The sequence below is a fragment of the Calypte anna genome, chromosome 17, assembly GCF_003957555.1.
Source record: "Calypte anna isolate BGI_N300 chromosome 17, bCalAnn1_v1.p, whole genome shotgun sequence".
NCBI classification, from domain to species: Eukaryota; Metazoa; Chordata; class Aves; order Apodiformes; family Trochilidae; genus Calypte; species Calypte anna.
Window position 1 is genome coordinate 5499947 of NC_044262.1, and position 24265 is coordinate 5524211.

Below are 24265 nucleotides of genomic sequence, written 5' to 3' on the forward strand. Positions count from 1 at the left end.
TTTCTTACTTGGTCCTTATGTGTACTCCAAGTTGCATCTGCTTACCTTGCTAATTGAAAATATTTTTTAATTGTTTATCTATTGCTTGTCTAGCCCCATCAAGCTAGCTCTGTTTAAGTAATATTTGATGGATTCATTTTTTAAATTCAAGCCATAGCAGGGCTGCTGCAGAACTGCACGGGAGCCTAACGAAGTCCTGAAGCATGTGTGTGACCTAATTTGTCTTTGAGGAGTCCACTGAAGCTTAAAGAAAAACACATGCTCCCTGCTCAGGCAGATACCTATTCTTGTTGTAGATGAGTTAAAGATCTGTCAGCCAGAAAAACCCCATCTTTCCAGCTCCCAGGTTTGCCATGTCTTAAGTGTTTTTTCTTGTGCTAAGGTGAAAAGCTCCGTGTCCTGGGCTACAATCACAACGGGGAATGGTGCGAGGCTCAAACGAAGAACGGACAAGGCTGGGTGCCCAGCAACTACATCACTCCAGTGAATAGTTTGGAAAAACATTCCTGGTATCATGGACCAGTGTCTCGGAATGCTGCTGAGTACCTGCTGAGCAGTGGGATCAATGGCAGCTTTCTTGTACGAGAGAGTGAGAGCAGCCCAGGACAGAGATCTATTTCCCTGCGATACGAAGGAAGGGTGTACCACTACAGAATAAACACTGCATCTGATGGAAAGGTAGGCTTGCAGGCTACCCAAACCATGAAATCAAACTTGATCAGAAGACTTGGTCCACTAACTGCACGAGGGCAATGAGCAGGGGTTGAACTGAGCAGTTCTGAGCCCTGATCGTGATGTTCATGGTCTGTGCTTACAGTAAAGTCCTGCCTGTCACCTCTGTGACAAAACAGGTTGATCCTTTTAGCAAACGTCTGGTGAGGTATAAAGCAGCTCAGTAGTCCAACAGTTTAAGAAGATACTAGAGTTACACCAGAGCTGAATGTAATAGATAGCATTAATAAGAGATTCTGTGGGTGAATTCATGTCCCAGATGTTCAAAAGATAATCTCTGCAAGTGCCAAACAGAGAAGTCAGTGCCTGTTGTTGGGAATCCTGGAAATATTAGGGACCCTGAGCTATGCTGCAGTATTTTTAACTACTGTTTTGATTTCTCTACAGTATTTCAGCGTGATCATTGGAGACGGGTAGGCAATTTCACTTTTATATGAGCCCAGTCTCTAGTTTCTTCATTTTTTTTTTCCCTAGACCCTTGTGTGCTGTAGCAGTGTTGCAATGCCATGCTTAGTGGATGCTGCAGAGAAATGTTAGCATAAAAGTGTAGTTTTCTACAGATTTTTGTTTGTTTGTTTGAATTTCATGGAAACATTTCTGCTGGCATTGGGTTTTCAAAAATCTTGGGTTTAATGAATCTATTTTAAACAGTGTCTTGATATCCTGTGCAGAAGTTGAAGTGTGGGTCTGGAGCATGGCTGCTGAGGCTCTTCTTGCCAGCATCTGGTAGATGACAGATTCTGTGCCATTAAAGTACTTCAAAAGAAAAGAATAAAACCCAAAACCAAGTATAGTAGTGACCAAATTTCCTTTGTCCTGCAAGAGCTTTGCTCTTCTTACAGCATTTTTTGACAGCAAATTCTTTAAGATGAAAACTTAGGAAGAATCAGATTGTTTCCTATTTATCAGACTTGCCACCCTAAAACCTTTAAGATAAACAGTTTTGTTTTTTACAAGGATAAAAAAGACAATCTTTTTGGTGAGATGTTTTTTTAAAAGATAAAATTTAAAAAGATAAACTTTTTGTTTACTTCAGTAAAGAGATTGCAACTGATACAATTCTGACCATGTTATTTAATGCAGCCTATTTCCAAGTTACAGTGCTTTGATTCTTCCTTTTTCCTCCCATGCAGACACACTCTGTGGTCAGAATCAGCACTGGGAAATGCTGACATGCAGCATACTTGGAGGAGGGCTGCATGGCAGTCTGGAATATTGTTCTTCCTCCTGTTTCTGTAGTGGATATTCCTTCAATTCACATTGATGCTGGCAGATGAGCAATGTTCATGTGTGAACAGTTTGAACCCAAGCCTCCTTCAGTTGATGTAAATAAGCATGTGTCCATGATGTGACAGCACATGGTCTCCATTTTAGCTGGAAAAGGGGTTATGGAAAAGGGGATATGCAGGCTTTTATCTCAGCAGAGCTGATTTTTTAATATATAGCACCAAAAAAAAAAAAAAAAAAAAAATTCTGCAGAGCTACAATCATCCATTCAGGTCTCCATTAGCCAGGTTAACTGTTCATTTTCCACAAAGTTTAAAATTGATGTTTTTGAGAAATGGTGAAGGTCAGCACCATGCACTGAAGCAGAGCTGCAGCTGATGGGAATAACAGCATCAAAATGTGGCAGTGACCAAGCCCTGTGGCTCCTGGGCTTTGGCTGCTCATGATGACAGAAGTAGAGCCAGAGCACTCCCTGGTGCCAGTGTCCCTGCACAAGAGACAGCTCAGTGAAAACCCCATCAGTTTCAGTTTGTGTTAATGAGCTGGGCAGTGAATTGCAACAGCTTAGCAGCAGATGTGCTGCCTGCTCTGCTGCTGGGCTTGGAGGACACTGTGCTCTTCCAGCACCCTGTCCCCAGCTGTCAAAACTGAAGAGCTAGGAAGAGAAACAGCTAATATCCTTGCTTTTCCCTCTGCAAAATGGAGCTTGCTGGAGCAAGTCCCCTGCTCTGAGCAGCTTGTGTCTCACTCTATTACCTGCTTTGCAGCAGAGCATGGCTTTGCTGATGGAAAGCACTTCCCTTCGACTCCCTGAGCACCTGGGGCCCTCCCAGCCTGCTGGATCATTAGTCAGACTGTCCAGGGAATTTAATATCTGGAAGTGCTGCAATGAGGATGAATGGCTTTGGGGGGATCATATCCTGTGGCTGAGAGAAGACACTGCCAGGAGAAAAGAGGTATTAGAGAAATGTGTGGAGCCACTGCTGCGTGGTGCTGGGCATCATACAGCATTGCCAGGCTTATCCTGGGAAAAATGGAAGAGTTTAGGAAGAAGATCAGAGGTGTGCATGACTTAATTTTAACACAGTTCATACTCAGTGCATTAGAGTTCAAAAATCTTGGAAGAAGAAAAAGATTTGCTCAGGGAAATTTTTCTTTATTTCCCAGTTGAGTGGCTCGTGTTCTTCTGGACCACCTCTGAATGTTTTGGGTTTTGTTTTTTTATAAGGAAGGCATTAAAAGTGACCTTTCTTGATTTGACTGGCACTGTGCAGCTCGTCATCTGGTAAACCACTTCCGTGGTACAGAGGACTTGGTTTTCCTGACTTGATAGTACTTGAGGCAAAGCTCCTGTTGAGTGACCCAACTGAATAAACAGCTCTGCCCAGCCAGTTCTTCAGATCCTGCTGTCCTCAGCATTAAGAACTTGGGACTCGTGTCCTGCTTAAGTTTCTCAGAGCCTCCAGTGGCTGAACTGAATGCAGACCCATTCCTTTATCATGGCCCTTTATGGATTTTTGGTTTGGATGATCAGTTTTGTCCACTGACTTGGGAGGGGGAATGAGGTTGAAGATGAGTTGGAGGTTAGTGTGGGCCAGTTTAACCACCTTTATAAAATAGACTGACCAGGAAAAAAAGATGTGAGCTGGTGGCAGAAGCTGCAGGTGTGTGGCTCACCAGTACAACCCTTGGACCAATATTAGTTTGTAGGAACAAATACACCAATTGCCCCAGGAACATGTCAGCAGCATAGCCAGGAGGCAAACTCTGTGAGTCCCTACAGAACCAGAAACCCTGATCCTGTTCCCTCTGGATGTGTGCAGTTAGCAGCCCCAGGACCTTTTCTTGGGGGCCGATAGCCAGAAAGCAGCTGGAGTTCAGGCTTGGCACTTCACCAGGGTCAGCAGAGCAGGGGGATTGGAGTGAAAAATCAGAATAATCTGTGTACAGGCTGCCTGGGCACTGTGCTGCTCCTGGCTGCATCATCTCCTTGTGCTCCACATTCCTGTAACTCTGATTTGCAGTTGGGAAGTCCAGCCCTTAGGAGTCAGTGTTGAGATGTAATCACTGAAAGGTCAGAAAAACTCTGCCTACAGAAGGAGCACATTTAGTGGGTGGAAGTGGCTTTTGAATGGAAATGGAAAGCTTCCATGTGTGTTAAGGCATGGAATGGTGTTGTCCTGGGCAGGGTGATCCTGTTGTGTACTCCACCCTGCTACAGGTTTGACACCTTTGGCTATTTATTTAACCTCTTTCTCCATCTGTAACAAGATCACCTCACCTGTCACACAAAATCTCTAGTTTCCCTGAGATTTCAAGATTGTGAGATAATCATAAAAGCACGGGCAGCATCCTTCTCCATATCCCTCTAATACTTCCAAGGGATCCTGGAGTTCAGCATAATTTTCCTCATCCATACTTCTATATTTTAATCTTCAGTCTACCATATAAACTGCTCATACCACAGCTAGTACTGGAAGTTGTTCTCAAACAGGTATGGCTTGTTTTAATTTGTGGTTGTACTGGCTAATGCTTGGTGGCCCAAGCCATGCAGCTGCCAAAGCCTCTCATGTTATCACTCCTCTATTCTCAGACCTGTTTTTAAGGTGATGACCATGAAAGGTCATTTGATTTGTTTTTTTAATCAGTGTTGAAATGAGATTTGGTCTGGTTATTTTACTGAAAGAATATCTGACTCATTTTGGTAGAGGGCTGAGAACATTCTCCCCTGGAGCATCTGTACAGAAATTGAGTCTCCAGTACAAAGGCTCTAATCAAGTCTGAGGGTTTATTCCCCTTCCCCACAGATAGTTTTTTTAATTCTATTGCAAATACATCTCCCTTTTCTATTTGCCTTACCACTGGAGCTTCACAGATGCATTTGCTTTTGGCATCCAAAAATTCTGCCTAGGTGGAAGCAGCAGATTTTGACCTGAAGTCTGGGATTTCTGGATGCCTGGCAGCCCTGTCAGCTCCTGAAATCCCAGACAGATGGGCACTGCTCAAGCACAGACAGACTGTTGAGAGCATATCCAGTGAGTCAGAAGCATTTGGGAAGCTTGATCATAGCTATCAGGATGTAATGTGCACAGCAGGACCAGTGCATCACACTCATTTCATAGTGGGAGAACTGGGCAGAATTCTGGAAGACTTAGCACAGGGCTGCTCTTCTGCATGGTTCTCCCTTATCAGACCTTGGTTCTTCTTGAGCAGTGGAGCTCTGCCCTCTTCCATCTGCTGTGTCCAGTGTAGGCTTTGATACAAAGATGCCTTCCTCTCCTTCAGGTGTTACCTGCATATTAAAAAAAAAACTAAATTTCTAGCATTTGTCCCTTTGCCTAACAGAAGGCTGGGCCTGAGTGTGAAAAGTGGAAATGCCAAGCTCTGGTGGTAAGGAGTCACTTGGCCATTATCTTTAGAAGGTTTTTAGGCTTAAAATGGATCTTTTCTATAAATGCCAAAAAAAAGGTAACAAATAAAGGTTAACCTACAGGGTTTCTTTCAGTGGTAATGATTTTACTTCTTAATGATTTACTTCTGTGCCCATCACAGGAGTGGAGCAGAGCAGCTGTCCAGCTTCATGCAAAATCCATGCAGCAGCTTAGGCCAAGAGCAGGGAAGCCACCAGTTTGCTAGTGACACTTCAGAGAGAATTTAGACAGCTGAAAATGTAACCCAAATTCTGTAATAATAATGGAATCAGGACCCTGAGGTTCACAAGCTCTTACTCTCCAGGTGATATCTCACAATCTTTACTGATTTGAACCTTTTGAAAAAAAGGCATTTCAAGCAACAGCATGCCAGTCTCATGCTATTGGCAGTCATTCCTTCCATGGTTTCTGTCAAATGCATGTATTTTTCTCCTGAATCCATGTATTTCCCATGTTGTGAGTGTTGATTGCTCTCAGCTCTGATGTTCTGAGAGTTACTTAGGGCTCTGTGAAGCTCCCACCTACTGCAGGTCGAGTCGGATTGATGGAACCTTTTGCTTTCTCCATTTTGCAAGGTGATTTCTACATCTGCCAGGGGTTGTGTGCCTGAGCTTTCTCTTTCTCCTTGGTCCTTAGCTGTATGTTTCTTCAGAGAGCCGTTTCAACACCTTGGCAGAGCTGGTCCATCACCATTCCACAGTTGCAGATGGACTCATCACCACCTTGCACTACCCGGCCCCCAAACGCAACAAACCCACCATCTATGGAGTCTCCCCCAACTATGACAAATGGGAAATAGAGAGAACTGACATCACCATGAAACACAAACTTGGTGGAGGGCAGTATGGAGAGGTGTATGAAGGGGTCTGGAAGAAGTACAACCTCACAGTGGCTGTGAAGACACTAAAGGTAGGACTCCAATCCCATTCCTCTCCGTTGCCCTCGGATATGCTCACAGTTTGGGTTGGGGATGGCTCTTCCTTTGTGTGCTGTAGGTTTAGAGTAGAGGGTTTCTGATCCTACTACGCTTCTAGGTGATACCTGAAACACTTGTATCTAAAGAAAGGAGAACAGCAGCAGTGCAATTTTTACTTCAAAATGGGTGAAACCTTAGAAAAGTAAATAGGGCTGTGATGTCTCACACTTGGGGTGTGGCAGAGGTGAGCTGCTGATGGATGAAAGGACTGTCAGAGGCTGGTGATTTAAGGAAAACTGTGGATTGTGAGTCAGTCAACATAAAATTCAAAGGCTGTGCTTCAGGGGAGGCTTTACATGTTTTCATTCTGTCTTATGTGGTGTCTTTCCCAAAAGACAAGCTCCCTGGGTACCTGGAAGTCTGAGGCAATTGTTCACAGCTGTTCCTTATCAAAAAATACAAGAAGAGGAAAAAGTATATCCAAGCTAAAATATATTAAAATATATTAAAATTTGTAAGTGACTTTAATGAGGAACTGTATAATCAGTTCTGTTGCTGGCTCTGCTCCCTGATTTCTGTATCTTCGTTTCCTTGCCTCTTGAAATGCAAATAATGCTCTGTGAGTTCATAAGGTCACTGTTTAATTCATTTATGTTTATAAAAGTGTCTCGAGATCTTCTGGCACCATCCACACAGATTGCATTTGATTGCTTAATAAGAGTTTATGCAAACTTGACACCATGTTCTCTCTCCTCCAATGGGGATATGGTGTAGAAACAAACAAACCAGAGCTTTTGGTTTGGTTCTCTTTTTTTTTGGTTTGGGCTTTTTTTAATTTTTTTTCAGTGGAAATTTTGAAGTGCAGAGAACCGTGTAGACGCTTTAGTGTCAGGGGAAAAAAAACATTTCCTTGATTTGAGGAAAATATTTCTTCTTTACTGTCTGAGCAGCAGCTACCTCGGTATTTCTGGGTTGCTATGGTTGCAGAAAGTATTTTCGTTTTGGCAGGTTTTGTACTCTGGAGATTCCTGATTCCTGGTGCTGCTCCCCAGTGGAGCTGAGTCCCAGTGCCCGCTTGTACAGGCAGCGGGTGACACCTAGTGTTGTCCCTGCTTGGATCCAGGGCTGGGGACCTGCTGTCCCTGCTTGGATCCATGGCTGGAGACCTGTTGTCCCTGCTTGATCCAGGGCTGGAGACCTGTTGTTTCTGCTTGGATCCAGGGCTGGGGACTTGTTGTCCTTGCTTGGATCCAGGGCTGGAGACCTGTTGTCCCTGCTTGGATCCAGGGCTGGGGACTTGTCCCTGCTTGGATCCAGGGCTGGGGACTTGTTGTCCCTGCTTGGATTCAGGGCTGGGGACCTGTTGTTTCTGTTTGGATAGAGGGTTGGGGACTTGTTGTCCCTGCTTGGATCCAGGGCTAGGGACCTGTTGTTTCTGCTTGGATCCAGGGTTGGGGACTTGTTGTCCCTGCTTGGATGCAGTGCTGGGGACCTCAGGGCATTGCAATGCAGCTGGAGCTGGGCTGAGACCAGATTGAACTTTTTGTCATGCACAGGAGAGACCAGTTCTTCCCAGAAATCATGGGCTAACATCACTCTGAGCTCCTCTCCTGCTACTCTTGCAGCATGAGGAGACTCAAATGTCTTCAGGTTTCTCGTTTTACTCCCAACTGCAGTTGTTGCTTTCATTCTCTTCTCTCTAAAAGCCATCAGCAAAGGCAGATTGTGTGTTATCCCTGCAAATCTCTTTGAGCACAAGGTGAAGCTTTCATACAGACCATGGCTGTTTCAAATATATCAAATAAATATTTGATGAAACATGACTAGAAGTGATTCATAATGTAGTATGAAGCAGCACGTTCCTCTGGGGAATATAAGAATAACCAAGAAGAGAGTTGAGAAACACTTTAACCTGCAATTATGCACACTAAACCCATCCTTAAAAGCAAATTTATAATCCACCTTCCCTAAATCCATCAGTCTACTGCCTGACAGATGGGATTATAGCTTTCTTCAAAGTTTTGGGAAACATTTTAAAATCACATTTATATGCCAGTTCTGCTGGGGAAAACAGGCCCTCCACAGCTTCTGCACAAACATTTAAATGACTCATTTTATTTTCCTCTGAGAGAATATTTTTCAAAACTTTATATGGCTCTTCTTGTTCCTTCCCTGTCAACTCCAGATATCTCTGTGAGAAAGATAAAGGGGAAGGAAAAGTAAAAGAGATTTAAAAAAAAAAAAAAAAAATCATTCTAACTTCTTTTTGAGCATTGATGCTTCTGAACACCCATTTGTTGTTCAGCTTTTTATCAAGTGTCTAAACATAGCTCATAGCTGGTGCAAAACACTGGATCAGACAAGAAGGCAGACAGAGCAGCACACGCTGTTCCTGGGTTGCATTTAACTGGGAAATGCTGAGCAGTGTCCTGATGCTTAGGTGTTTCCCATTAAAACAGATCATTGGAAGCTCAGTGGGATGCATGGGCAGGTCAGTATTTATAAGGATCTGTTATTATAACATGGTATGCTCTGAGTTTGTGGGGTTTTTTCACTTGATGGAAAGGGGCAGGAGGTGAGCAGTGACCTGCACAGAGTTACTTGGGTGATGCTGGCTATGACTCTGGCCAAAGCTGGTCCTTTGAGGGCCATTTAATGGCAGAACTGGTGTGAGCAGCTGATAGAATCATAGAATTTTCAGGGTTGGAAGGGATCTTTAAGATCATTCAGTTCCAACCCACCTCTCACCAGATCGGGTTGCTTGGAGCCCTGTCTAGCCAGTGATGGGGCTTCCACCTCCTCTCTGGTTCCTGTCCCAGTATCCTCATGGTGAAGAATTTCCTCCTAATATCTAATCTAAATCTCCCCTCCTCTAGTTTGAAACCATTCCCCCTAGTCCTGTCACTACCTGCCATCCTAAGAAGTCCATCATCTTGGCACACTTCTTACTGCACACCTTGAATCTGCCTCCAGGAGGAATGCCTCATTTTTTTTTCCTGTTTTCCTTGTTTTTATTTCCCCCCCCCCATTGGAAAGCCTGTTTTAAAATTGGCAAAGTGCTACCCTGGTGTCCCTTAACACCATTGTGTGGGGCTGTGCTCTGCTTGAGAAATCCCCAGAACTGGTTTATTTCTTCCATTGTTTGGTACAGTGGAAGCTGGAAGCTGCTTGGACTTGGTCCTTTGCATGAGATGAGGTTTTCAGAGAGATCATTTTTAGAGCAGTTCTCTGTCTGTGTCCTTCCTATTAATTTGGTCACTGAGAGGTGAGAGCTTTTAAATCAGGGGAGCAGCTCTGCAGAGGAGCAGCCTTTCGTGCATAAGACAAGTGCTTATTTAGGGTAATTTTACAGCTTGGATTTTTAACCCAGTTTCCTTTGCCAAAGCAAGCAGGTTAAGGTTCTGCTCACAAAGACCTTTGGGCTATTAATTTTGACAGAGTGCATTCAGCAAATCACAGCTGCCAGTCAAGCTAATTGTCAAGGAAGGGTAAATGATTGAATGAAATTGTTTGAGAAAGGTTCTCCTTCCTAGCAGCAAAACAGAAAGCTGGCTGGATCTTACAGTGCCAGCCCACTGTTATCATTCTCACCAGCAGCAGTAAATCCTTTCCAATCCTTCCTTAAAACACTTCGTCCATGTAGCCTGTCAACATTAATCCACCAGTGGAAAAAAAAAAAATGGATATAGAAAGAAACATTGCTTTGGAAGAGATCTGTGGTTTTACACCACTTTGAAATGACCTTCTGGCCATTTGGGGCATATTTGCTTCAGAAAAATCTGTCTTTTGAGTAAGATTGTATCTTCCTTGGTTTTGTGTTGTGCCAAGCAACTTTAGAGTGTTCAACAAATAGGTAGTGACACATCTGTCCAGAGCTGTTACGTCATGGGTCAGGCTCTAAATGCCAGAATTAAAACCTCTGGAACCTCAAGCTTTCAGTTCCAGAGTGGCTGCCATCATCCTGCCTCCCCATCTGAAGGGGGGAGCATTTCTTGCACCTCCCCAGTGAAACTGGGGGCTCACATTTTGGTAGCTTCTCAAGCATTGATTGTGGCATATCCTTCCTTTTATGTTCATTCTTCTTTCTTTTCAGTACTTTTTCTTTCATCTTTTTTTTTTTTTTCTGTTTGGAAGAAGCACATTTTTCCTTTTCAGCTCCTGAGTGGTCCTGTGAGAGGCCCTTCACAAAAGAGATATGGATTTTCTTGCCCCAAAAAGCTCTGTTAGAATAAGACTGATTAAAATATATATTTTTAAAATTCTACAGAAACCCCAATGTTCCTAACTCCCTGGCATTGTGACGTGGCTACAGGGGAAAATTACCTTGAAAGAACTCTAGCTTATGTTGTCAGTTTGCAGTTCTTTTTGTGTCCTCATACAAAGATCTGTTCCTCCTTTGTACATGCTGTCCTTGCCAAAGCTTTGCCATTGTTCTGCAGGAGGATACCATGGAAGTGGAAGAGTTCTTGAAAGAAGCTGCAGTAATGAAGGAGATCAAGCATCCCAACTTGGTGCAATTATTAGGTAAGTGATAAATACCAAGCAGAGGGATTTGAACTAAACCCTCGTGTGGTGATAGGGATGTTAAGGAGCAGATAAGCTGCTTACCATACCAAGGCTTTAAACACAGACACATTGTCTGGCAAAATTTGCAATTTGTACCACTAATACATGATTTTTAATGATCTCGTCTCCCTAATGTTTAAGTTGCCAGAGCCTGAAGCAGGAAATTAAAACCTTTTATTAACCAATTCCAGGCAGAATTCATTCCGCCTCTCAGCCCTCTATTTCTGCCTTTTAAGGGTACAAACAGGAAAGGGCAAAACCTGAAGGCTTCACTGCTATTCTCAAACATAACTTTGGTCCTTAGGGGTGTGCACACGGGAGCCTCCTTTCTACATCATCACGGAATTCATGACCTATGGGAATTTGTTGGATTATCTCCGGGAATGCAACCGCCAGGAGGTGAATGCTGTGGTGCTGCTCTACATGGCAACTCAGATCTCCTCAGCCATGGAGTACCTGGAGAAGAAAAACTTCATTCACAGGTAGGAAGGACACCAGGCACCCACAACACTCCTTGGTTTCTTTGCCTGCCTGCTGGTCAGATTTTCACAGCACTGACTTGAGATGCAGTTGGTGTCCTGTATTTACCACACTGGCACGTTGTATTCTGCTACAGCACATTAACCTGTCTATAGGATGGTTTCCTAATGGCTTTTCTCTCCCTGTTTTCCTCTTACCTTTGAAGCAGATGCAGCTGAAAGACATACCAGTGCTTTTATAGTTTGGACAAGGGCCTTAGATGTAAATGCTCCCCAAAGTAACAGGCTCTTAATGGACCAGATAAGCTACTGCTCTTCCTTGGTTCCAGCAGCCATTAAAAACTGCTGCAGTTGATGTTGGTGGATGTGTGCTGGTGCTCACAGCAAAGCCACCCTCTTGGTGCCTTCTTATCCCATATTCTTGTTTGTTCCTCTTTTTTTTTTTTTTTTTATACTCTTTAGGGATTGTTTCCCACTACTGTCCAGATTGGGTGTTCACTTTAATAAGCATCTGTGCAGTCTTAAAAGAACTCAGAGGCTCTGACCTTTAAGTGTGCTGCAATTATGGCCAGAGCTTTGCATTCTTCATCTGTAGAAATGGCCTCCTAGCAGGGTAATGACACAGCCTGTGCAAAAGTTTGAGTTGCTGAGCTCTATACAAGGTGTTCTCTGTGCCATGGTGTGACCTTTCCTGCCCAATTAATTGGAATATGAAATTAGCACGTGTTTTTTCATAGAGACAAACATGAATATGGTGTGTAAAGTTCTAGGTGCTCCTCTAAGTCGTGCATTGCCTTTGCTGCATGAAAGGCCTATTTAAATGCTTCTGTCAGGCAACAAAGCAAACAGTGATGCTGCAAATTAAAATTTCCAGCTTTTGATTTTTTTCTTTTGAAAGCTCTTCATCCCTTCAGCCTGTAGGAAGTGAACTTTAAAAACTGCTTTGTGTGGCTCCCATTTGTCTGCTCTTCCATTCATTTCATTTCCTCTTATTTCTAATGACCCAGTTATCTAAAATAAATAGTAGCATTTTCCCTTATCAGCCACCCCCATACCCACCTACCCAATTATTTTAAGAGTGTTGTCACAGTTCCCATCCATGGATTCAGATGCTGGGCTGTGACCTCATTTAACGAATCAGGAAGGAGGAGGAATTTGATTATGAAGAGGAGCTTTTATTTAGACACACATTGTAGTAATCAGCATTGATAAGGTATATTCAAAAACACTGTGAAAATGTAATGGGCTTCTAGTAAGACATACTTTTAAAATTTATTCTGACTGAGAACAATCACAAAAGCAGTGTCTGCCTCATATCTAAACATCTCACTCAAGCTTTCTGGTAGAATCAATTTTTAGTTCAACTTGACATAATCTGGAAATGTGTTTATAAGGAAACCTAATATTAGGAGGAACATATTTCTGTGCTTTTTATTTTTATTATCATGATGCATTTTTGAGGCTGTTAACAATGAGCCAGGGAAATGGCAAATGCAGTGTGCACATCTCTCACCTGTCAAGGTGGAGGCAGGTGAAAAAATATTAAGGAAAAGCTTAATTCATTTGTTGTCCTTTAAAAATGCAGGTACTAATTACAGAGGCTACAACAGGTCTGAAAAAGACCAAAATGGGATAGGAAAAAGTGTTGTAAAATGTGGGGAGGCAGAAGAGCATAGCTGGGAGTTAAACCTGGTGCTTGAGCAAGGACTGGAAAAGGAGTTCTGGGGAGTCAGTGGTGTTGGCTGGGGTGACCCAAGTTCTAGAGAAGTGGGCAAGAAGTGAGGCATTTCCACTTCTTTTATTCAGAGCTCATCCTCAGCTATCGATAACTTGAGCACTGACATTTCTTTAAATTATTTTTATCCTGAGGGTGGCAGCTTTTATTGAAAGTGAGGGGGCTTCTTGAAGCTTTCGCTTTACATTTAAAAAAAAAAAAGAAAAGAGAAAAGTTTGGATGGCAGTCTTACAAAGCTGGAATGGAAAATAACTTTCCCTCTTACATGTATGCGCATAACTACATAATATATGTGGAATACTCTGATCAAAATAATCACAGCCAGGCCCAGGTTTCTTCAGGAACAGCAGGTTTCCTTGCTATAGCTGAAAGAGAGATGGTAAAGGCTTCTCATCACCTATTTTTGTTCTTGTTTTTCAGGGACCTCGCTGCCAGAAACTGCCTTGTAGGGGAGAACCACTTGGTGAAGGTGGCAGACTTTGGCCTCAGCAGGCTGATGACAGGTGACACATACACTGCCCATGCTGGAGCTAAATTCCCCATCAAGTGGACTGCACCAGAGAGCCTGGCCTACAACAAGTTCTCCATTAAATCTGATGTCTGGGGTAAGAATTTCCATCTACTCATTAAAGCATTAAAGTCTTCTTCTTCCAGGGCTGTGAAATGAGGACATTGTGAAGCATTTCAGGAGTGAGCACGTTCCCTGGTTTGAGCTGTATTGTTCTAGGAGCTTGTCAGAGTTCAGAAACTGATCTCTGCTAAGTCAGACTTTGAGTGGAGCACTGAGGATGCCAGCCTGACTTTACACATTTGAGTTGTTGGCAAGTTTGAAAATAAAGGAGACTGTAGTGTTTGTGGGGCTGGAGGACACTGATGCTACTGACTTGACAGAGTGCTGTCACAGAGCTCTGAGGTGTTAGGTTGTTATGTACCCAGGAACTTTCTAACTGCTTCAAGGAGGAAAGTGAGAATCTGGTTCATTTTATGTTAAAAAAATTAATTATGTGTGTATCTGTCTCAGAGATAGCTCCAAGCTTGTCTTTCTGCATTTAAAAAGAATAATCTTTGGAATGAGATGAGGAGAAACAGAGGGAAAATTTGATGACAAATGGTTATTGAAGAGCCCTGAGGTGTTGGTGATAAGGGTAGGCTTAACTAAATGAAACTTCATTCCATCAAATCTGACCACAGAAAATCTCATTGTACTTTTTATCAGCCTTTCTTTGGGTTTTATATCTCTGCTGTAGCTGTTGGTCTCAAAAGTGCCCAGTGACATAAGATAGAAGTTGGTGGGATGTGGACCCAAAGGCACTTGGAAAATGTTATCCTGAGCATCTTCTGTATAGAAAAAAAAAAAAAAAAAGATAGTAGTGAAGCAGCTTGATGAAGTTCTCTGGAGTTTAAGAAGACTATGCAGAGAAAGGCTTTATTTTGAAGAAACTTTTAGGTAGGTGGCTGATGCAAAATGTTTTATAGATGGTGGAAGAAAACCTGAAACATCCTCCCAGGTAGATTGAGGTGTTTTTTCTGCTTTGGACTTATGTAGGTGGTGGTGTTGGCTGCTGCTGTATCTCTGTGGTGGCTGCAGGATCCCTGTTGCATTGAAGTGGTAGAGTACTCAGGCAGGAAAGATCCAAGAGGAGTATTGGGTATTTTTAATTAGACTTCACATAACCTTTGCATAGTTAAGAGTCAGGGCAGTGGACTTTGGGAGCTGATTAGAGCAAGTTGGCCATTCCCTGAGGCCATGCCTGCTGCTGGGCACACCAGAGTTTTAGATTCTTTCACCTCACTGCCTCAAGACAGCAATCAAAGAAAATTGTGCACAGAAATGTCTAATGTAAATTGCCCTTGGTGGTGTTAGCATGTAATGTGATGTGATTTCCTTACTTATGCAGGCTTGTAATCGCTTTCTCTTCATGTTAAGAACAGAATAGGGTGACTGAACTAATTACATGCAGGTTCTTGAACTGGTGTTGAGTCTATTCTGCAGGTCAGCAGCAGCTGCCTGACCCTGCTCCTGACCTACATCCCCTCCCAATTCCTGAGGCTGGAAAGCCTTGCCTGCTTCAAGATGCTTTTTGTCCTCTCCCTTTTCCTCTTCAGCTTTCCCTGTGACCAGAACATCCCAACCCTTACCCTGGTTTGTTCAACTGCTGAAACATTCCTCTCAGCACTGCCTCCCAAGTTTCTGCTCCTCACCCAAGCTCCAGCTAAACAAGGGCACCCCAAACCCACTGAGCTATTCAAATGTGTGAGTCCTCTAGGGAGAGGCTGCAGATTAAGTGGAGCTGTCAGATTTGGGGAGAGACTGCAGTGCAGCACTGAACTGGTTTCAGCTAATCCACTGTGAAGTCTCTTAATTGTGCCTTTAATAGGACTTGAAGGATCTCAAGGCGTTCAGGTTGGAGACAACTGATACATTGAAAATTAGTCTAATTCTACTCTGTCATATCACAGGAGCCTTGGCTGTGCTGACAGAGAGGCTTGTTATGCTTTTTTAACATTTAAGCTGCTGCTGAGCTTGGGATCTGAGCCACCCAGAGCTGGTTTTAAGAGTGCAGCACTATATTCACTGACTACTCCCACTAAACATCATCTCAAATTTAAGATGAAAACAAAGCTATTGATTTTTTTTTTCTCTTCCCCTTCTTTTTTTCCTTTCTTTCTCCACTGCAGCCTTTGGTGTTCTGCTGTGGGAAATTGCAACCTATGGCATGTCCCCTTACCCTGGGATTGACCTGTCTCAAGTCTATGAGCTGCTGGAGAAAGACTACCGCATGGAGCGCCCCGAAGGCTGTCCTGAGAAAGTTTATGAGCTCATGAGAGCCTGTAAGTGTTCCTCAATCCTCTAAATGCTGCTTTTCAGCTCTGCAGAGATGCAATGAACGTGTCAGGGTATGGCCATCTGCAGCAAACCCCCTGCCAGTTCCAGTGGAGGTGTGATGCTGTATAGAAGTGTTTGCTTAAAACTGCTTTTTGCAGAGGATGAACACCAGCCATTCATCTCTACTGGGAGGACACAGGCTTGGGGGAGAGATTTGTTGTGCATTTCAGTGTTTTCTTTGTCTGCTTTTTATTGTCAGCTTAAAGAAAAGCTTGTGCTCTAAGGATGAAGCAGGAGCTTCATTAGGCTTCTTATGGGACTGAGTGTTACTCTTCCACTGTGGCCTTCTGGTACATGACTTAGTGTGCTACACTTTTTTTCCAGTGGTGCTCAGCACCTGCTATTAAACACTGAAATGGAAACCTGATTTAAAGGGTGCTGGGTGTCTGCAACCATCAGAGCCAAAGTGGTTGCAGATGCCCAGCACCTTATAAATCAGATGTCTGGGTACAGTATTTTATCTCTCTCATTTTACAAAAAGGGAACTGCAATAGCTGGCTGCTCCTGCTGCTGTGTATGGAATGTCTAATGCTGGTGGGAGATTTTGAGTGGTGGTGTGGTTTTTGTTTGGTTTTGTTTTTTCCAGGCTGGCAGTGGAGCCCTTCTGATAGACCCTCCTTTGCTGAGATCCACCAAGCCTTTGAAACCATGTTTCAGGAATCCAGCATTTCAGATGGTAGGTCTGGGCTTCCCACTTGGACCAGCAATTCCAGGGCTTGGGAAAAGGGCCAACTGGATCCTTAACTCTGCATGTTGAGGCTCATAGGCTGCTTTGTGGTGAAACTCAGTCCTGAGTTACACTGCCTGGTGGAAGCAGTGTAGAAAGCAGAGGTGTGTTTACATCTGGGTTTACATCTGATTTCAAAGGGCCAAATGTCTGAACAGCCTCAAGGAACCCCTGCCCTGTGCTTTTTGCTTTTCTTTTTTGGGCTATTAACTCAGAACCGTGCAAAAGGTTTTTTTTACCTTCTGTTGACTTGTAGTGCTTATTTTTCTTCTGTGTGTTGCAGAGGTGGAGAAGGAATTGGGAAAGAAAGGCATGAGGAGTGTAGTGAGCAATTTCCTCCAGGCCCCAGAGTTACCAACCAAAACACGAACATCAAGGAGAACTGCTGAAAGCAAAGATGCCAACGAGAGCTTGGAGACTGCACATGCTCGAGGCCAGGGGGAATGTGGTAGGTTTTAATTAAAGTCATTATTCCTTCAGGAAATCCAGGGGAAAACAAAATGCACGTCCAGCTCCAGGTCTTCACAGGGGCAAAGCTATATATAATAACAAGTGCCATCTTTCTGTCCTGGTATTGTGTTTCTGTGTGACAGGCTGCTGGGCTTGCTTTCCTGGGTTGAGAATGCCTTTTATTATTTTTTCCAAAGGTAGGTTGTTAATTCTGGGACCCAGATACACACAGCAGCTGAGAGTGTGAATCCTTAACTGGCTGAGGGATTTGTGCTCTACCTGCTGTTGCTTAGAGAAGCCTGAGGAGTTCGCTTAACTTAATGGCTGTTGCCTGCAGCTCCCTACAGACCAGAGCCTGAGCACAGAGCTCTCTGTTCATATCCTCTTCCCATTCCCTGGGAGAAGCTATCAGTGGGTTCTCCCTCTGCATCTGAGGGCTGGGTAATCTGCTGTGTTCAAGCCACTTTATTCTACCATGCTGCATAATTTAAAGCAGGACAATTGCTTGGGTTTAGCAAGCCCCATAAGGGAGACTCCTTCACTCTTCCATCCTACCAGACTTGTGCTTGCAGCACTAAAGAATATTACTCTTGGCAGGTACCAAATGTAATTTCAGCAAGGGACAAAGTGGTAGTTACAAAATCTCTCATGAAGTTAAGCTCTCTTTCAATCAGTTTCTTCAACAACTTACCTTCCATTCCGAGGTAATAAAAGCAGTGCTAAAATGCTGAATGTGTACAGTAGGTTTTTACCTAGATCATTTGAAAAATAAGACAAAGAAAAATGTGTTTTCTTCCTGCTCCTGTTGAGGGTGCCTTCTCTGACCATTCATGTGACCAACCTTTTCTGTGTAAAGTCAAATTCACCAAGTAGGATGTGTTCTGGTAGCAGATGGATGTACATCTAGACAAAGAGGTGAAAAAAGAATGGATGTAAAATGCTGGAAAAAGAAAGTATCAGTGAGTTAGAAAGGAGGGTTATTTGCTATATATAGGAAATAAAACTGTCTACTAGACAAGCTTTGAAGTAAAATAACTTCATTTAAATACTCAAGGGCTTTGAGAGATTCAAGTGCAGCAGGAATAATGATTTTAACATTATGCTGGGAATCATTTCACTCCTTATTGTGAAAGAAAATATTTCACATTAAAGTTCTTTTGCAGTTTCCCTTCAATTGTCAGTGTTTCCATGGCAAGTCCAGCAGTTGGAAGTCAATCCTCAGTGCAAGCTGCTTGTTTTCACTGGATCTCCACAGCTCTGCTGTGTCTAGACACAGTGAGCCCATGGCCTCTCCAAATGCTGTGAGAGCTCTTCTGGTTGTCTGGGTCCCCAGAAGTTGTGTGGGAACAGTTGAACTGCACGTGGCCCTGGGAATGGGTGCTGTCTTCCCAAAGTGTGGAACTCTTTCTCTTCAAATTCTTCCTCCTCAACCAAAACCCCTTCCTTATCCAAAGTCCTGCCCTTAGCATGGTGATCACGGATGCATAACTAAGAAGCATCCTCCTTTCTCCCCATGCCTCTGCTTCACCTCCCTTCTTTCTGCCTGGTGGAGCTGTAAATGTATCTGCTGCCCTGAAGGCATTGCTCCTTTGAATTAGGATGGCATCCCTGTGCCTGGCCTGGGAATGAGACCCCCTGTCAGGCAAGTACAGAGCCCTTCAGAACACTGTATAAATTTATTATAAACCAGTATTCATTTTTAAATACCTCTTGTAAGGGGAGAGCAGGTCACCCCATCAGTTCCTTCTGGGGCAATGCTGCTGAAGGACATTTCTGCCACTTCTCCCCCATTTTTGTAGAGAGGTGGTCATCTTCATGGTGGTGCCATCCCAAGTGTTCAGCTGTTGAAGGGCATCTTGATTTCTGTTTGTGAAAAACTTATTTCCACTTCCCACAAAGAGGTCAGGAGAGTCAGAATCTACTCAAACCAGGAGACTGGGATAGAGATGTCTTACTAGTTCAGAGGTTTGGCTATTCAAAAGACAACAACAGCACAGGGACTAAAGCTTCTTAATATTTAACTTCTTTGCAGTGTGAAGTTTAGACAAGTCTCCAGATGTAAGAGAGGAATCTGAATGTAAACATTTCATGTTTGTATGTTGCTGTTTAAGTGAGAAGCCCACAGGGAAAGGAGTTTGGCAGCTGAGCTCTGTAGAGGCCACCTCAGAAATAAATGTCTGCAGGATTAGGGATCACGTTCAGTCCAGGTTTGTGTATGGCTGCATTTTACTTCTGGTCTGAAGTTGTCTGATTTTACTTAGCATCCACCTTTTGGAGGGGTCTGATCCTGAAAGAAAAATATTATTATTACTATTACTACTATTATTATTATTTATTTATTTTTATTATTATTTTTATTATTATTATGACTGTTGAAGCAACTTTGGCTCAGAAAATTCTTTCCTTTCCCTCGCAGACCCTCTGGATCATGAACCTGCTGTCTCTCCCTTGCTCCCACGGAAGGAGAGGGTGGCCCTGGAAAGCAGTTTGAACGAAGATGAGAGGCTGCTTCCAAAAGACAAGAAGCACAACCTCTTCAGTGCCCTGATAAAGAAGAAGAAGAAGACTGCCCCTACCCCTCCAAAACGGAGCAGCTCCTTCAGAGAGATGGATGGGCACTCGGACCGCAGGGCGGGTGGGGAGGAGGAGTCCAGGGATGCTGGCAATGGAGCTTTCATTGCACCCCCAGCAGATGGAGTTGACCCCTCCAAGTTTCAGAGCCCAAGCAACGGGGCTGGTGTCACCAACGGGGTTGTCACTGGGAACTCTGGGTTTTTATCTCCCCACTTACGGAAGAAATCCAGCACGATGAGCAGCAGCCGGGGGGTGGCGGGTGAGGAGGAGAACAGCTCCAACTCCAGCAAACGTTTCTTGAGATCCTGCTCAGCCTCCTGTGTGCCCCACGGAGCAAAGGACACGGAGTGGAAATCTGTGACTCTGCCTCGGGATTTGCAGTCCACAGGACGCCAGTTTGATTCCTCCACTTTTGGGGGACACAAAAGTGAAAAGCCAGCACTGCCTCGGAAACGGGCAAACGAGGCCAAGAGTGACATTGCTGTCAAGGGAACAGTGACCCCTCCTCCACGGCTGCTTAAGAAAAATGAAGAGACCACTGATGAAGTGTTCAAAGATGCAGAGTCGAGCCCTGGCTCCAGCCCTCCCACTCTGACCCCAAAACTTGGCCGTAGGCAACCTGCTGCCCCTCCTTCCTCCAGCGTGCTCCACAAGGACGATGGGGTCAAATCCAGTGCCTTAGGTACCCCTGTGACAATGGACCAAGGGTCCACTGTCAAACCTGCTGGGTTTGTGGGTGCCAGCAAGGCTGCTTCTGAGGAGCCACGACTGAGGAGGCTCAAGCAGACCTCGGAGTTGGCAGGGAAGGACAAAGGGAAGTTATCAAAGCTGAAACCAGCCCCTCCACTTCCACTGTCATCCTCCTCCATTGGCAAATCTGGGAAAGTGTCCCACAGTCCCAGCCATGAAGCAGCAGCAGATGTGGTGTCTGGGCCGAAATCCAAACAGTTGACTCAGGTTGGAGATGCTGCGAGCAGTGATGCTGTCAAGCCAAACCAGTCAGGGGAAGGTGTGAAAAAGCTGGGGATCCCTTCTGTACCAAAGCCACAGTCCTCTGCAAAGCTGCTGATGAGCACAGCAACCCCAGCTGCCACCTCCTCAGCTCTCCCCTCTGCCCCAGGTGGGGAACAACCATCATCTACAGCCTTCATCCCTCTCATTTCCACCAGAGTCTCCCTACGGAAGACCAGGCAGCCCCCGGAGAGGATTGCCAGTGGCACCATCACCAAAGGGGTGGTGTTGGAAAGCACTGAGGCTCTGCGTCTTGCCATCAGCAAGAACTCTGAACAAATGGCAAGCCACAGTGCTGTCTTGGAGGCTGGCAAGAACCTCTACACCTTCTGCGTGAGCTACGTGGACTCCATCCAGCAGATGAGGAACAAATTTGCTTTTCGGGAGGCCATCAATAAGCTGGAGAACAACCTCCGGGAGCTTCAGATCTGCCCAGCAACAGCTGGCAGTGGTCCTGCAGCCACCCAGGACTTTAGCAAACTTCTCAGTTCAGTGAAAGAAATCAGTGACATTGTTCAGAGGTAGCAGGGAGCCAGGTGAAAAAGAAATTAAAAAAAAAAAAAAAAAAAAAAACGGAAAAACAACACCACAAAAGAGGAAAAAAAAAAAAAACCACAATAAAAAAACAGCAACAAAAGAAAAACCCAATGGGCCAAAGCCAGCTGTGGAGAGGGTAATGTGTGTGGACTGACAAAAGGAACAGGGTGGTGAGGTGAGGTGAGGGCTGTGCAGAAGACACAGACTGTGAATGGCTGCCCCAGCTCCAGAGGGCAGAACTGTCTTCAAGAGGCACTTCCCATCCTCTTAACTCAGCTTCCCTGTGTTCCATGTGCTCACAATCGTCCTTATCTGTGGAGTTCTTGCCTTGTGGACTACAAGTCTAAGTGCTGATGTCACACCATGCCTTTTTATTAATATTTTATTTGTTCTGGACAGAGCATTAAGACTGAAGCCAGACTGATGGACACTGAGATGCCATCCTCCTCAGGAGGACTTTCTACTGCAATTTTGTTCCCTCCCTCTGCCCCCCTGTACACAAGGATGAGTGTTTGAATAGCAATATACCCACTGCATGTCTTGGGAGAGCTGCAGCACCTATCCCTGGCTTGAGCCTGACAGTGACCTGGCATGAATCCAACAGATTGAGCTTTTGGGAGGGAAGGGGGGAAAAGTGTTAATGTAAGAGGGCGTTTTGGTCTGTTTTGTTGTTTTTTTGTTTTTTTGTTTTTTCCTTTAATGACAGAATGCTACAAGTGATGTTTACCCAAATTCTTCCTCCAGTTCCACTCGGTGCCCTTCATTTCTGTGTTCTCAGCAGTTTCTGAAGTCTTGCTGAGCCCAAATGAGTTGCTTTGGGTTGAAAATGTTGCAGCCAGTGCCTGCTAACATCCTGGCACAGGAGCCTCTTTGCAGATCTCCCTTGGTAGTGGAGAAGGACTTGGGGAAGGTCTTAAAAAGGACATTGCTATCTCACTCTTGAGCTCTCTAACATTCATCAGGCTGGTGGTTGGGGTGCAGAGCAGGGCAGGGAGCAGTTGGCTGGTGACTGCTCCCTAAAGGGTCACAGGCTGGGGGGGAAACAGCTTAGGATGGAGCCCCCTGTGCCTCCAGCAGTCGTTTCATCTGAGCTTACACATTGCAGGTGGATGAGAATGGCTCTTGCTGCAGTTGAATTTCCAGACTTGCTTTGTTGGGTGAGCAGAGGTGGGACCTGGCTTCTCTGCTGCCCTGGGGGACCTCCCTCTCCTTGCCAGTGCTGACTCCTCATGAAGAACTCAAATGCCAGTAACTTGGGGTTAAAACCATCACTACCTTCATGTGCTTCCATCCAGCATCACAAAAGGATCTGTGAAGACTGCAGACACTTTTCTCTTGGGTGCAGCTCTCAAGGGAAGTGCCACAAAATGCTGACAGCAGGACTCCTGGGCTTCTTTTCCAAGGTCCTGTGACCTTCCCAACTAACACAACACGACTGGGAACTAACTGTGACTTGTGACAATAGTGAAAGAACAAGGTTTAGGGCTATTAACTGTGCAATTTAACTCAACTCTTAACAGTTCCAAACAAGAGCAAAAAGCATTTTCTGTGTCCCATTCCCCTGTAACTCTTGTGACCCCTCTTGTGTATCTTAAACACTTAATTGCCTTCCATTGTATTTTATTCTGTTCTCTTTGGAACTGTTTGTTTTGTATATGATTTCTAGTAATTCACTCGTGTATGTTCACACCACTTCTCTCCCTCACAAACAGCCATGACTTAACACATGACAAAAGTTCAAAAGGAAATACACACTTCTGCTAGAGGCTGCCTTTAAAAATGTAAGAAAAAACAAAAACAAACAAAAAAAAATTACCCAGCCAACCCTTGGACTGTCTCTTTCCTGGAGGTACTGTTTTTACTTTGATAACATATTGTGCCACTATATTATACATTTGTATCTTGTTATTACACACTTTTGTAGACTTGTCTTTTTTACAGTGTGTAAATAGCTCTGTCCTTCATCTCTGTGATACTTAAGGGGGTTGTTTCCCCTTTCATTTGGTCCAGTACAGATTGTTTCTGTACATGACTTTCAATTCTTCCTCCTCTCTTTCTCTATTTTTCTTTTTTTTTTCTTTTTTTTCTTTTTTTTTTTTTTTTTTTGTTTTGATTTATTTTTTATTCCAGTCTCTCTTGTGTAGTATATTTAAAAATAAATCAATGTTGAGGAAAACTTGTGTTTGTCTGATAGCAAAGCTTTTCAAGCCCAGTTACCTTCCCTTAGACTCTGCATCCAAGAAAAAGAGGGGTTCCCTTTTTGGGTGGTCTCCTGGGACCCTTTCCCACAGCAGTGTCTGGCAGCAGCACCTTTCCATCTCCTTGTGATTTGGCTCTCAAAACTCAGGAGAAGACAAAAAAGATGCAGAGAACAGACTGTGCCATCCCCTCTTGTGGAGCAAAGGCTTTGCTTCTGTCTTCAGTGAGACTTAGATTAAAACTTCCCCTTCATGATTTGCATTCTGCAGTTCATTTGCTCTTGGTTTCTCCTCCTTCTCTGCTGTGATCTGTGATTTTTTATTTTTTTTTTCTCCTCAGATGGTTCTGGCTGCTCCCTCCCTTTTTTCCAGTTGTGGGCTGCCTGGGGCACACCAGGAGTGATGCTCTGAGCACAGACCTGAAGTTTGAAGAGTCTCCCACTGGAGAGGGTGGCACCCTGTACTGCCACAGAGTTCCCTGGCTAAAAATTGGAAATAATGTTTTTGTTTGAGGTTTTTTTTTTCCCAAAAGAAATTGGCTTATTTTCTGGCACATCCTGAGGGAAGGGTGTATCCAGGGACTAAGCAGCCTCTAAAACAAGGCCCTGCCTTGAGGAGTGAAGATGCTGAAAAACAAAAAAAGGATGAGGAGAAAACAAGGACAGATGAAAGGGAGTGGTGTGCCCGAGGTGCTGCAGTTGCTTGGTGGTGTTTTAGGGTTATAACCCAGCTCCCTAAATTTCTAATGGTGAAATCTGTCAGTCCTGGCTTGGGGAACTGCTCATTCCTGGCCAT

General features: G+C 44.2%; 1 protein-coding gene across 2 annotated transcripts in view; it reads left to right on the forward strand.

The window, feature by feature from the left end:
- ABL1 (ABL proto-oncogene 1, non-receptor tyrosine kinase) overlaps positions 1 to 23096 on the forward strand; it is a 75794-nt gene extending 52698 nt beyond the window's left edge. For both annotated transcript variants that reach the window (XM_008491457.2, XM_008491458.2), the window contains exons 3-11: positions 383 to 678; positions 6027 to 6299; positions 10746 to 10830; positions 11177 to 11354; positions 13507 to 13691; positions 15766 to 15918; positions 16560 to 16649; positions 16984 to 17148; positions 19567 to 23096. In XM_008491457.2, the coding sequence (XP_008489679.1) occupies positions 383 to 678; positions 6027 to 6299; positions 10746 to 10830; positions 11177 to 11354; positions 13507 to 13691; positions 15766 to 15918; positions 16560 to 16649; positions 16984 to 17148; positions 19567 to 21260 (3119 nt within the window). In that variant the 3' untranslated portion in view covers positions 21261 to 23096. The remainder of the gene's footprint in view (positions 1 to 382; positions 679 to 6026; positions 6300 to 10745; positions 10831 to 11176; positions 11355 to 13506; positions 13692 to 15765; positions 15919 to 16559; positions 16650 to 16983; positions 17149 to 19566) is intronic.
- The last annotated feature ends 1169 nt before the right edge of the window (positions 23097 to 24265 follow it).